General features: G+C 41.3%; 1 protein-coding gene across 3 annotated transcripts in view; it reads right to left on the bottom strand.

The window, feature by feature from the left end:
* The window catches only part of LOC122884612 (kinase non-catalytic C-lobe domain-containing protein 1), a 40,020-nt gene that overhangs the window by 21,301 nt on the left and 4,278 nt on the right, over nt 1-14,441 (bottom strand). For all 3 annotated transcript variants that reach the window (XM_044214733.1, XM_044214734.1, XM_044214735.1), the window contains exons 2-11: nt 14,147-14,345; nt 11,634-11,692; nt 8,611-8,757; nt 6,789-6,906; nt 6,559-6,698; nt 5,245-5,880; nt 4,272-4,386; nt 3,991-4,062; nt 3,358-3,419; nt 3,091-3,249 (exon numbers count right to left, since the gene is read on the bottom strand). In XM_044214733.1, coding sequence (XP_044070668.1) covers nt 3,091-3,249; nt 3,358-3,419; nt 3,991-4,062; nt 4,272-4,386; nt 5,245-5,880; nt 6,559-6,698; nt 6,789-6,906; nt 8,611-8,757; nt 11,634-11,692; nt 14,147-14,345 — 1,707 coding nt within the window. The remainder of the gene's footprint in view (nt 1-3,090; nt 3,250-3,357; nt 3,420-3,990; nt 4,063-4,271; nt 4,387-5,244; nt 5,881-6,558; nt 6,699-6,788; nt 6,907-8,610; nt 8,758-11,633; nt 11,693-14,146; nt 14,346-14,441) is intronic.

Here is a 14,441-nt window from a genome sequence, read left to right as displayed (position 1 = left end):
TCTGCACATTGATTTGCAAAATCTAATCAGGCTTTATTTATAGAGAACGTTTCATACAGACAAAATGGAACAGACAAAATAAAACAGAATGTAAAAGTAGAAAATAAATAAAGGTAAAATGATTAGGAATCCAAATTAGTTTTTTTTCCCTAAAAGGTACTTTACTTTCAATGTGAAAGCCTAATCATAGGAAAGTATTAATAAACAGGACCTTCCTCACACACTTAACAAGACTACAACCATGCTAGCAGCTCTGTGAGGCTATACTTAAGTGGTGCTTTGAGCTGAATGCTAATGTCAACATGCTAACATGCTCACAATGACAATGCTAACATGCTGATATTCAGCAGGTAATGACCATGTTAACTGTCTTAACATGTTAGCATACGTAGTGAGCTTGTTAACATTCTGACATTAGCATTTAGCTCAAAGCACTGCTGTGACTAAGTACCTCACTGAGCTGCTAGCTAAACATTTGCTAATTAAACACACTAAACACAAAGTACAGCTGAGGCTGATGGGAATGTTATTAGTTTTGCAGGTATTTGGTCATAAAGTATTGGACAAATTAGAACTTTGGCCTGCTGATGGCGCTACAGGAAAAGTCAGATCGGATCACCAAAGTCAGTAGGATTCATCCTTTGGGGACATGAATGTTTGTACCAAACATCTGTTTCAATCCATCTTGTAGATACTGAGATCGCTACATGAAAAGTCAGGGGATTATCAAAGTCAGTAGGGTTCATCCTCTGGGCACCAAATACATCTCAACCACAATCCATGGCAATCCATCCAATAGTCATTGAGAAATTTCACTAAAAACCAAAAAGGTAACCTCATGATTGTGCTACCAAAATGGTGGATCGACTGACCGGGCGACAGACCATTCCTAGAGCCATGGCATACAGTGCAAGGTTGTTCAGAAATGTCCTATGGTGGACAAGACATAGTGATAGTAAATCTGAGAACTGTGTCAGACAAGAGGTGCAATACTTGGAGGCATGTAAAATGTAACTGTAGTAAGAGAAGTATTGAACAGCACTAAATATCCCTCTGCTTCAGCTGCCCTGTATAAATATCAGCAGTTCCCCCACATCTAACCCAAACACTGAGTACAGAGTATGAACGATGACTGGGAGGGGAGGCCTCTGTTTAAGCTCTCGGCCTGTTTGTTCTCAACCAGGTTTCATTTCAAAATACACAATCCAGTTTTAGCCCCGGGGTGGTAAAAGCCTGTGCCCCCCAGCTATGTGGAGTCCTTCACCATGTCTTCAACCTGAGCCTGAGTCTTCAAAGGGTCCCTGTTCTGTGGAAGATATCGTGCCTCGTTCTTGTGCCAAAGACGCCGCGTCCCAGTGGCTTCAACGACTATAGACCGGTGGCACTGACCTCCCACATAATGAAGACCCTGGAGAGACTGGTGCTGGAACAGCTGCGGCCCATGGTCAGACCCCTCCTGGAACCCCTTCAGTTCGCCTACCAGCCCCGGCTGGGAGTTGAGGACACCATCATCTTCCTGCTGAACCACATCTACACCCACCTGGACAAGCCGGCAAGCATGGTGAGGATCATGTTTTTTGACTTCTTCAGTGCTTTCAACACCATCCGGCCAGCCCTGCTGGGGGAGAAGCTGGCAGTGATGCAGGTGGATGCCCCCCTCGTGTCCTGGATTGTTGACTACCTGACTGGCAGACCACAGCATGTGCGTCTGCAGCACTATGTGTCGGACAGCGTGGTCAGCAATACTGGGGCCCCTCAGGGGACTGTCCTCTCTCCTTTTCTCTTCACCATCTACACCACAGACTTCAGCTACCACACAGAGTCCTGCCACCTTCAGAAGTTTTCTGATGACTCTGCTGTAGTGGGATGTATCAGCGGTGGTGATGAGACTGAGTATAGGGCTGTGGTGGGTAACTGTCTCATGGTGTGAGCAGAACCATCTGCAGCTCAAAGCAAAAGTCTAAGGAGCAGGTTGTAGATCTACGAAGGGCCAAGGCACCAGTGACCCCGGTTTCCATCCAGGGGGTCAGTGTGGACATTGTAGAAGATTACAAGTACCTGGGAGTACACTTGAACAATAAACTGGACTGGGCTAAGAACACTCAAGCTCTTTACAGGAAAGGCCAGAGCCGGCTCTATTTTCTGAGGAGGCTGAGGTCCTTCAACATCTGCCGGACAATGCTGAGGATGTTTTATGAGTCTGTGGTGGCCAGTGCTATCCTGTATGCTGTTGCATGCTGGGGCAGCAGGTTGAGGGTAGCGGACGCTAACAGGCTAAACAAACTGATCCGTAAGGCCAGTGACATTGTGGGGGTGGAGCTGGACTCTCTGTCGGTGGTGTCAGAGAGGAGGATGCTGGCCAAACTACATGCCATCTTGGACAGTGTCTTCCACCCACTCCATGACGTGCTGGTCAAACAAAGGAGTACCTTCAGCGGAAGACTCATCCCCCCATAATGCACCACATAGCGCCACAGGAAGTCATTCCTGCCTGTGGCCACCAAACTCTTTAACTCCTCCCTCTAACATCACTGCAATACTTGAAATGTTGTGCAATATTCTCTGTTTAATACTCCTGTGCAATATACTGTTTTCAGTTTAATATTCCCTATTTATTGATATTTATTCATACTTATATTACTGCTGTGCGATATCCACCGTCTAATAATCTGGTTAATCTGCTACACTTAACTTGACAGTACTCCTTATTGGATTATTACTTATTACTTCTACTATTACACTGTATTATACCGTACATACTTATCAACCTGTAAATCCACGTTGATACTTACACTTATTTTAGCTTTTATACTTATATCCACTTTATACTTAATTTATCTTAGCTGTATTATGGCGTATTATATTTTGATTAGCTTAGTACTTCTATTCCTGTGTGCATTGACGTGATAGTGAGCAGCTGTAACGAAAGAGTTTCCCCTCGGGGATCAATAAAGTATTTCTGACTGTGTTATCACAGGGAGCTGAAAACAAAAATACTGTTGGAGAACTGGAATCAGGAAAGTGATTAACACTGGATTAAAGGGACAATGCATGCTTTTTAAGAAAATGTTCAAATAAAAATAATATTACTTTTTTAGCCATGATGATGGTAGGTCTCTCAATGGGCGTCCTCTTTGCCATCTCCAGGAGCAGTCTCTTCAGTTTGCGAGGCATTGCCAGTTTTTGATTAGGTGATAAAGTGAACTTGGCTGTAGCCCAGAGAATAGCAGCAACCCCATACACACAAACCTGAGCCAAGACAGAAAAGAACAGACAGGGGGAAATGCTACAACCAAAGCAAATGATTAGCGAAAGTTAGTTTTAAAAAATAAATTAAAGCCGTTCAGACAGACAGACCTTCTCAGTCACAATTCCATGTTCTTGATATTCAGGAGCAAGATAAAATTCATCTCGGGATCCTGCAAACAACACTGAAAGTCAGTTATTGAAGTCAACAAAAGCCTCCAGACACTGTTGCCTCATATACGTTGGTAAAGAGTGCATTTTCAAAATGTATTTGTAAGTAAAAAAACTAAAGATTAAAGGTCCAGTGTGTAACATTTAGGAGGAGCAATTGACAGGAATGGAATATAATATTCATAAGTATGTTTTCATTAGTGTATAATCACCTGAAAATAAGAATCGTTGTGTTTTCATTACCTTATAATAAGCCATTTTTATTTACACAGGGAGCGGGTCCTTCCATGCATGGTTTCTACAGTAGCCCAGAAGGGACAAACCAATCACTGGCTCTATATAGGACCTTTCGCATTTTTTGCAAGTTTCGCAGCCACCGTAGTTTCTCCTACACACTTGAAATGGGAGGGTGAGGCGAGCAGTATTCAAATGGTTGTAAACTGCGATTTCACCACTAGATGTCACTAAATCCTACACACTGGACCTTTAAAATAAAGGAAATATGTTACAATGCTGGGCTTCATTGCTCTACAGCAGCACCAAGACTACAGCATAAGACTAAAGTAAACCTACCTATGTTTTTAGGTTTCAAGAAAAGTACTTCTCCCTCGCAGCCCACATACACTGTGTCCAGGCATAAATAGGCTAATGGAAGAAAGAGGAATCAGCTGCACAGAACAACTGTGAGCAACGCAACAATATGCAAGTCATGTAACATCATTTGCATGGTGTATATATATACACATATAAAATAAGATGTGTGTGCTCTGACATAATATGTTGGGATGTCAATTGTTCTTGCTAGAGCAGTTAATATTAAGTGCTGGTTTCATGCATGAAGTGGTTAAAATCACCTGGAAAGTCAATGTAGGTCTGCAGTGAGGACAGGCAGGTGTAACACAGAGTCCATAGCTCATTAACTGTCAGCCTCCGTCCACACCGATTAAGTAACTCTCTTAGAGAGATCCACTGGATAGAAAATAAAGAACAAACCCTGTTTAAAACAGGAATAAGTTACAGACTTTGGAGCTTCAGCTGATCTCTCAGTAGGCCTAATTAACTCAATCTGAACTAATCCCTAACTTGACTTTCTCAAAATCTATTTTTTGAATGTTCCAACTTTAGGCCACTTTTGCAGATTGCTTTGGACGTATTACTGCTGAGTATGATTCCTCTCTCTTTGAGACTCAACACTTCCCTCTGAAAATGTTGCATAAATCAGTAAATTAATTCATACAGAAGACTAACAAAACAAGTTCTGAGCAAACAGATGTTAATGACTATGTGTGAAAGTTTCATTACAGGCTATAACAACAGATTTTAATGGGCATAGTTCAATTTTGTAAATTAAAAAAGCTAAGCAGACCTCAGCATCATGCCTCATGGCAAACTTATTTTTGCACTAAGAAGGTGTAAAGCATCTGGTCACCCCACCATACGACTAGCCGTGGTCACATAACCAAAGTTTTATGCTTAGGTCGCATGATGACAATGCAGGAAAACCTCCATGTCAACTGAGCAAACTCCATCTGCTGTTGAAGACAGTGAGATGTGGTTGGAAACATGAAACCTTGAGCTAACTACTGCTAATGCTACTCATTAGAAGAAGATACCATATTAAAAAAATCTAGTTAATCCAACTGTTCCCATTTCTGAACTGATCTAAAAACCCCCACCACAGGAACCTTTTCATGTTTCTATCTTTCTCTTTCACAGCTAGTCTTATTTACAGACAGCCATCCTGTTAGTGGACCTCCGTGTGTGCACCAGACATGTCTGCGAAAAACAATCAGTCAGAGACTTGAGAGCCATCTGGCACTGGCTAACCTCATCCTGAGATTCTTCATTGAGGCACAGCATGCTTTTGGTCATGTGGTTATTAGGAATGTAGAGGCTGTGGCTCAACGAGCTCAGGTCCCCAGAAGAGTCCTGTTCCATTTCCAGTTCCTGACAGGAATTACAGGAAGATGCTGAATCCTGGGTGCAGTTATTGGATTCACACTCATGGCACTCTTGAATCTTTGTTTCTCCACTGCATAATGTCTCTGCAGCATCCTCATTTCCTTGTGACATTTGGTTGTCCACAACTGAGTTCACACAATCCTCAGTGCTACTGTGTGGGTAACACTCACAGGACTTGCCCCGGTTGAGTCTTTGAAGTCTGTTACTCCACACAGACTCGCAGCTCAAGTGTTCATCCACTCCTATCTCAGTGAGGTCGGATACAGGTATACTGATATCACCGTGAGTTGGAGGGGAAAAACATGGGGGGTTGTTGGAGTCTGGGACAGAGCAGGAGCGGTTAAGAGCCCCCCTCACCCTGTTCAGCCTCTGCTGGGCTCTCCTCCTCACTGGGGAGCTGTTGTGAGACCTGCAGTCCAACTCATCTGCCAAGATCATGCCGTCCCCTTCAATGCTTTCCATATCCTCCGCCCAGAGAGAGGAATCCCAGCCACTGCACACCTGCAGATTGAGTTTTTAGTATTCAGCTGTTCTGAATGCAGAAATAATCTTAATTATACATGAATGGGTGTAAAAACGATTAAGGTTTAGATAACTGCAACATTCAAGCAGAAATTAAGGAACCTTGGTAAAAAAATGTTTAACTCATGATCTCGGAGGCCGTAGCTAATCAGCTTACTTTCCTGTATGTATATATTCACATACATCCAGGTGCCCTTAACCCGCGCTGCTCGTTGGTGGTTTGGGACATATTAATTTTCCACTGCCTGCACACACTGCCTCCACACTCCCTGGAATTCCATGCTTCATGTTAGCTGGCTTGAGCCGATAGATGTCTATCAATGTGAGTGTGGTAAAAATGTTTTGGCGATGCAAGGACAAGTATCACGAACAAATTTACCTCGATACAGTAATTTTACTGGTTTCTATCAAGTTGCTTTATTTCTAAATACTGAAAATATCCATATATAAGCTATAAGCTGTATAGCTGTAGGCTAATTGCACTCAAACAAGCGTTGAACTTAGAGGGCAAGCGAGGCTAACTAGCTCAGCTATGACAGTATCAGTCTAACAAAACAACACTACTTTTTGCTGCCCACTGGTGTACTTAAATTATTATTTTTTACCTCCATAGCAACAGCTTCCTAAAAATGTTTGTAGCTACACTCTGTCACATACCTGCTGCCTGGACAGACCATTTGCTTTAACAGAACTGTCAACACAAAGGTCTTTGGTATTATCATCCGAGCTCAGTCTTTTAAGGAGACATCTGGGTTTGGGATGCTGCCATCTTGCTTCCCAGGAGCCTTCCTGTCCATCTGTGGACATACAAAGAGACCAATTAGTACCAGGAGAAATCACAGCAGAGACCGAAAACAGTGACGTGTGAATTGAGATGATAAAATGACCTTGAAAGGTTGACACTGACTCGATGGAGAGCATCCGTCGCCCAATAGAAGACAGTTTCCGGCACACAGCTGCAAAGGAGGTATGAGACAGCCTTGCTTCAGCCAGAGAGAGGATGTCCTGTGGGAGTATTAAACTTGCAGGTTTGTAATATTCAAAATAAAACTCATAAAATCATTATGTTCTACTTTTGTAGATACTTTTAGACAACTATGTCTTGTTTTAAGAAAAGAAAAACATTTGAGGCTAAAGGCAGAACACAACAGGATGCTAACTACAGCATATTTCTGTCAAAGTCCCTTATAATTTGGAATTAGTGATTTTGATTGTACATTTGAAAAGCTATGTTTCCATTAAGTAGATTTTGTCAGACATTTCATTATATATTGTATTGTATTATGGATGTTCACTGGATTATTGACCTATTTATTGTCATTATGAGAATTATTATTTTCTACAGATATTGTGTGGGTTCAGGTGGATTACTTCACTTCACACATTTTATGTTATTTTTGTATATTTATGCAGTTTTCTATTTATTCTGCATATTGTAATAATAATTAAACCCTTTAACTTGTATGAAGTGTATTTTGCTGATTTTGGATTTCTGTTAATGAAAATAGATGTTAAATATAATTGTCTATTGGTAATGTCAACAAACTCCAAACAAGAGATCAATTTCCTTGAGCATGCTAGGGGGGAATTCACCTGAATGGGCCTTAAATCTTAAAGTGTCATCTTCCCAAGTGTTGTTTTTTATGGCTGGTTGACTGCTTGGTACCTGGGATTGGTTGCTTTGTGAGTATGTATGAATATACTGTATATGCAGGCTTGTTGTTATTTATTACACGAAATGCCTGAAGGTAACTTGACTGAAATGTAGCTATTCAGTAAATTTACCATACGTGTCAACAGTGTGTGAGAGCTGATTTTTGTTACTTTGATTTATTACTAATTCTCCTACACACCCAATTTTGTTTTGCCCTGTTAAAATTTATGTTGTGACAGACTGACAGTGAAGGGACATCCGACAGTCTGTGTGATTTGCACTGACACAGAATTTCCACTTGATGGTGCCCAAGCGCACTGACTCACTCACTATATGCAGTGCCAATTAGTTCATTAGTTCAATAGTTAAAAGAGAAAAAAAGACTTAATGCTACAGCCATAATTACTGTAGACACATTTACTTCTCCTAGAGGACCCATGTGATTCTACTCGTGACAGTAAAGGAATGGTGATGCAGTGCTGTACTGCGATATGCTTTATGATCTTGTTGTTTAAGGACGTTATCAGGGCTGACCATGCACATGCCTCAGTGCAATTACCATCCATCTCCTTGGGTCACGATCACTCCAAAATTACATTAATTTATTTCTCTATGGCTTTATCTCAGTATATATTATGCCTATGTTAGGTTTTTTTTAGGTATTGTAGATTTCCTATGTGGTAAAAGAATTTGAGAATTGACCTGAAACTGCAATAATCAGTTATACAAGTACAACTTACTGATCACATTATCATTTACTTCATTTTCTATGCCTTGCTTTCTGATTTTACTTCTAAGTTATAAGTTTTTATCACTAAATGTTAAACAAAATCCTGCAATACCGTGGCTGTTGCTTTTGCATTTCAGTGAACCTAATTGAGGAACCTGACCTGACCAAATGACTTTATTTCAGACATTTTACTTCTTTTCATCTGGATACCATGACAACACAATTTGCTCAAGTGAGACCTCTAATTATTCCACACCTGTCTCCTGATGTTAAAACCATGCCGCTGTCTATAAATCATTCTAGCAGTGAAGAAGGGTGTTTATACCTGCAGGAGAGGCCTGTCCTCAGGCTTCTCCTCCTGCATCTGCTCCAACAGCCTCTGGATTTCTTCGCCCAGCTCTGCCTCCAGCTCTGGCTCGATGACAAAGTTGAGTGCGGCAGAAAGCGTAGAGCCCAGAGAGTAAACATGGCCCTAAAAGAGGAGGGAACACTATCATCAGGGACCAGCTACAGCTGCGAATTTACAGTGTGTACAGAGATCTGAATCTGTGAATGACTATAGAGAAGACTAAAAAAAATACAAGATCTTCTTACCATTTTGGGCAGTAATTGTCATGTATAGTACATATTTATGACAGAGCTTTTGTTTTGCTTTGCTACACTGACAGTGGATATTATGGTCAGCAGTGGATTTGAACCAGGTGCTTCTTAGTTCACATCTCAGACATTACGATCACTCCCAACAATTGAAGTGGACTGTACCCATACTTATGTGGTAAACACATGTGCAAGGCGGATCCCAGTGTGGGTCACCAAAATAGAAGAGTAAATACTCAGCTGAAGGCCTTAACTCCTGTTTTGCTTAAGCTTTTACCGTAGCTTAAGCAAAACACAGTTGAGAAAAACACCAGAGGAAGAAGAAGAGGTTTGTTTTTTGTCATAAATTTTGTGTATTTTGACAGACAGCAAAATTAGAATGCATAGTTTATTTTGAAATTCAGTCACATAAGGCTACTGTAAATTAATTCATGCTATGGTGAGAACAGTGACACCACTCAACGTCAGTGTGCGAGCTTCACATTTATATTCTGTATTTTACCTCAGAGGAAGCCAAAAGCTTTTGTATCTAGTCACATCAGAAGCATTATTCTATTTCACAGCTAAAAGACTTATTTCAAGACTGCACCTATAGCACAGTAGACATGTATATATGAATAGATGAATATAAAGGTTACAGAGATCCACTCAGTAATACTAAAAGTAAGTTATTAAACCCACAATATTCATTGAGAATAATGCATACTTATCCTACAAAAAAGAACCAGTGGAAGAATTGCAGCAGGAGAGACATATTCATATCTGGAGCTGCAGGCATATTCTGCCTTATGATGTATGTCAATACACAGCTCCACTAAAGGAGCTCACGTTTAAGTGAGTGTACCCAAAGTATAGGCAGTAATACCTCTTTACACAGGAAAACTGAGTGCATAGCTACAGTAGGCAGAGGTCTTGACAGGTCCAACATTTTTTATTCAAAAAGGACCCATGAAAAACCTACACAAACCTGATGAGCATTAATTCATTAAAAGAGAGAGAGAGACAGCCAAAATGAATCCAAGGACAGTCAGTACTGGTCCAAGTGAACCTGAGGATCATTAGACCTGATCCAAAATCAGAGGTGGAAGAAGTACTCAGATACTGTAGATTAAGTACCAATACCACAGTGCAGAAATACTCTGTTACAAGTAAAAATCCTGCATTCAAAATAACAAATAATAAGTACATAAGTATTAGCATCAAAATACACTAAAAGTACCCGATAATAAAGTACTCATTATGCAGTACGGTCCATTTCAGAATGAGTATGTGTATACATGACCATATGTCCACTGTATCTGTTTTTCTTATGAGACGTGCAGATTGTAAAGACAATTTCCTTCCTGGGACAATAAATACTATCTATCTTTAATGTTGCAGCTGGTAAAGGTGGGGCGAATTTTAACTACTTTATATACCGCTGGCTAGCTTTATCTATATCAATAAATCAGAATTTGTCTGTTGATTATATTTTGTATTAATAATCTCAATCTGCAAAGTAACTAGTAACTACACCTGTCAAATCAGTCGATCTAAACAGAGATGTAAGAGCGGGGTTACTGGAAGGTTCCGGTAACACCAAGATCTAATCACAGGTCAAGATCATATCAATATGGGACTGCAAGAAGACTTCACATCCACTAAAGATCCTGCACCTTAGGTAGTTAAAACTTTGGTTGTTTATCACTTCAAATGTCCTAGTTGTAATGCTGATAATATAAGCAAAACTGAATGCTGCTTAAGTTCCACAGTAAGTGACCTCTCATGATGACCCAACAGTGCTGCGTATGAACATTTACCATCATGTAATGAATTCATACAGATATTATGAAACTTCCTTTTGGAAGACAACTCGTGAACAAGACATTTATCTATGGACAATGAAACAAAAAGAATAGACCAGTAAATACTGGGACATCCTACTTCTTAAAGAAGCATTGACCGTTAGTAGATATAAACCCTTTTTGAACAGAGGTCTAAAAGCTGAGATTTTAGGATGTTGATCTGTGTTGTTCTATCTTACAAATTGTGTGCCTGTGACATCATCAGCCTAACTGATGCAATCAACTGGCACACCTGATATTAACTAACTGTTGTTTCCTGACACCAAACTGCTCCTGATGATGGTTTTGAAGTGAACCCGAAAGCCTCTGTCCTTTTTTTAAGTAACCCTCCTCATATACTGACCTGTGAATACCTCTAACTTTAGGTCAAAGTTGAATCAGGATTGGTGGGAAAATGGATGGGTAATAATTCCACCATTTACATGTGTTTTCTCCTCCAAATAAGTTGGTGAACCTGTGGGTTCGTTTAAAACCTCTATGATCATCTCACTGCTAGTGTTTAGTTTTAGCGATGTCACCGCAGTACAAAGATCTCAGCTATTAACTTGGTGAGTACAGTGTTATTCTTACCAATAGGAGTGATTGCCACAACTGCAAAAATAAGATCCAAGTTGAAATAAACCTTTATTCTCCTTGAAGTCACAACCTTAGTGTTAAGAGTACTGCCTCCTCCCTATTTCACATTATCAGTTAGAGGTGACAGAGGTGAGCTTGTGGCTGAATGACTGCTGGCTTGTGTGGGGAATTTTAGGTGAGGAAAGCGAACGAAAGCTTGAACGCTCGCCTCTCCCTCAGCAAACATCACCAAGGTGCCCGTGATTGTGTGGCGTACTGAGAAACTCCCAGGGGTGATTGTGTGCAATTGCGACCAGATTCAAATCTATAAAGGCGATTCAGCATCTCTCACCTCAAATGTGCTGCCTGTGTTGTCAAACTCTGGAGGCACAAAGGAACCTTCTGGATCATCTGCAGGATGAAGACATACCAATTAACTGCACCATTAAGCATGCCTGAAAAGCATACAGTAAGGTCATCAAAAGGGGACAAACGGCGCATTTGTCATTTGATGTGAACACTCTGATGTATAACCATGTCAATTCTGTACTGTAACCTACTTGCTAAGCATCCACCGTAATGAGATGCAAATCAGAGGAATATGTATCCTGCATGCTAAACCTCAACAGTCCAGTGAGCTAGCGCAGCCGTTTCCCTTCATTTGCATGACGCATGTGTCAGAGATAATCCCTGGCAAACAAGACAAGAGCTATCTGCAGATCAGAAGATGAAGCAGCCACTGGAGGAGCGGTGCTGCATCCTCCTCATCCTCTTCCTCCTGAAGTAGGCCACTGCTCAGACTGGCTACAAGCAGGACACACCGATCCATCAAAACATCACCACAAACTTGGAGGCACATGGAGTCAGAGGGAGAGAGAGGCTGTACCCAGAGTCAGAGGAGGGAAAGGAGAAAAGGAAGGGGAGTAAAGTGGGTCATGACAGATCTGGGTTTGTCTACTGGGGTTATGAGATCCCCTCCCAGGTGTGTAGTGAGGTCGATCTCCATTTCTCCTCTCCTCCTTAGCCCCTTTCATTGCATCTCCTCTTCTTTTTCCTTTTCCTCCCATTCCTCTCCTCTCCTCACCCATTTCCTCTCCTCAATGTCATTTCCTTTCCCTACCTGCCCCTACCTTTCCTTTCCTCTCCTCCTTAGCCGTTTTCATATTGTCTCCTCTTCTTTTTCCTTTCCTTTACTCACCTATTCTTCCCTCTCCTCTTCTTTGTTCTTCTTTCCTTTCCTTTCCTCTCTCCTTTCCTTTCTTTTACTCTTTCCTTTCCATTCTCTTTCCTTTCATTCCTTTTCTTTTCTCTCTTCTCCTCTCTTTTTCTTTCCTTTCCTCCCCTCTTTAGATATTTTCATCTCCTCTTGTCTTCTCACTTTTTCTGTCACCTCTCCTCTCAAAGAGGTTGACAGTTCAAACAAACAAAAAGAAGAAAAGGACAGTCCGGAGGAGAAAAGGAGGACAAGAAATTTAAACCCTTTGTAGTCACGAAGGGCTGTAACACAGTGAAATCGGCAGTGAATAAGAGAAAAAAAGACAGCCGTTGTCAGTGACGCAGTTGCCTCCAGGGTGATAGTGAGAGCTTGGTGAGTCATGTATGCTTACAGCATTTTAGCACAACAAGAAGTATGAGCTGAGCAATATTACTGATTCAACACACTTTTAAAATGGGCTCACATTTCCCACAGAGCACAGCCAGTCCCGTTAATCAGAGATGGAACAGCTTGCGATGCTAAATCTCCTGGGAAAATTAGCAGTTTTTATTGGACATCATTGTATGAAAACCATTAGAGGACATTTTGTTACTCTGGTTGAATACTTTGGTGATGCCAGCGCTGCCGCATCACCCACAGTCACTGACAGCTACCTTCCTGTTATTACTGCAGTAAATAATTAGCTGAAATGAACCCTATTGATGAGTCGTTGTGGCAACAGCTATTTTCACTGAGATTCATCACCACAGCCCTCAAGGTCAATCTATTATACAGCCTTACAGGGAGAGCCTGTTTGTGTGTGACCACGGGATTGGCCGTTCAAGTGTGCGTCAGCATGAAATTTCATCACTATTGCACAAAGAGTTCAATTAAATGGAATCAATAGGAAACTGTGCAGCAAGTAAAGCGGAGAGTGTAGCATTATGATTAATGATATAGATGCGCTGTGTTCAGCATGAACAACTAACACAAGAAGGGTGATGTGGGCACTGCAGTTTCTTTCTCTATCCACCCGATGAATCATAGCTAAAGGATTGAAACACAATCCAATAAAGCATGACAACAAATGAGGCTGCGAAGGATTTTATCTGACAGAGTAATCAAAACATCTCCTCAAAGTCTCTCTATTACTGACTGAAGATTTGTGTGGAGATAAATGGATGTAACACTTTAAAGGATGCCGTGCTGGCTGTGTGGGTATGTGTGTGTGTGCGTGTGTGTGTGCACATGCACAAATACTAGTGTAAGTGATAAGATATAGAACGATAAAGAAAATAGGGAATGAGAAAGAATATGAACGACAAAAAGAGAAGACAGAAGAAGAGAGAAAGATGTCGTCAAATCAGAGCAGACCTGTAGACTTGGTAAAGCCTGACGGATCCAGTGAGACAATGATAGAGTGCTTTCAAGCAGGAATCTGCAAATTATAACTGATACAGATCAGAGCAACAAATCAGTGAAGAGAGCTTGATCGGTAGCATGTAGGATTTGACAGCCAGGGCATTGGTTACATTATCAGCCAAACCCAGAATCAGAATATGATGAGCCAAACATGATGCCAAAAAAGTGTAAAGTGCAAATCAAGGAGTATAAAATGTCCTGAAAGTGGTTTAATTATTGTACAAATATATAAATGACCGTAGACTCACCACTGAGCTGCTCCATGAAGCAAACATTCCCATGGGCGTTGAAGGCCAGAGTATCTGGTGTTATACACAGGGTGTGGAAGAGGTGGGAGGGTCTGATGCTCTGCAGCGCCAGAACACACTCTGCACACACCGCCCACACCTCCTCCTCCGACAGACAGCTGTCCCGCAAAGAAAGGATGTCCGCCAGGGACACGTTCTCCTGTGGACACACACACGTACAAGTATGTCCTGGGGTGCACACGCACGTCGTTATACTGTGTATACACACAATATTAGTTTCATGCTTACACTGTTA

Source organism: Siniperca chuatsi, linkage group LG11 (assembly GCF_020085105.1).
Source record: "Siniperca chuatsi isolate FFG_IHB_CAS linkage group LG11, ASM2008510v1, whole genome shotgun sequence".
NCBI lineage: Eukaryota > Metazoa > Chordata > Actinopteri > Centrarchiformes > Sinipercidae > Siniperca > Siniperca chuatsi.
This window is presented reverse-complemented; position numbering and strand designations above follow the sequence as displayed.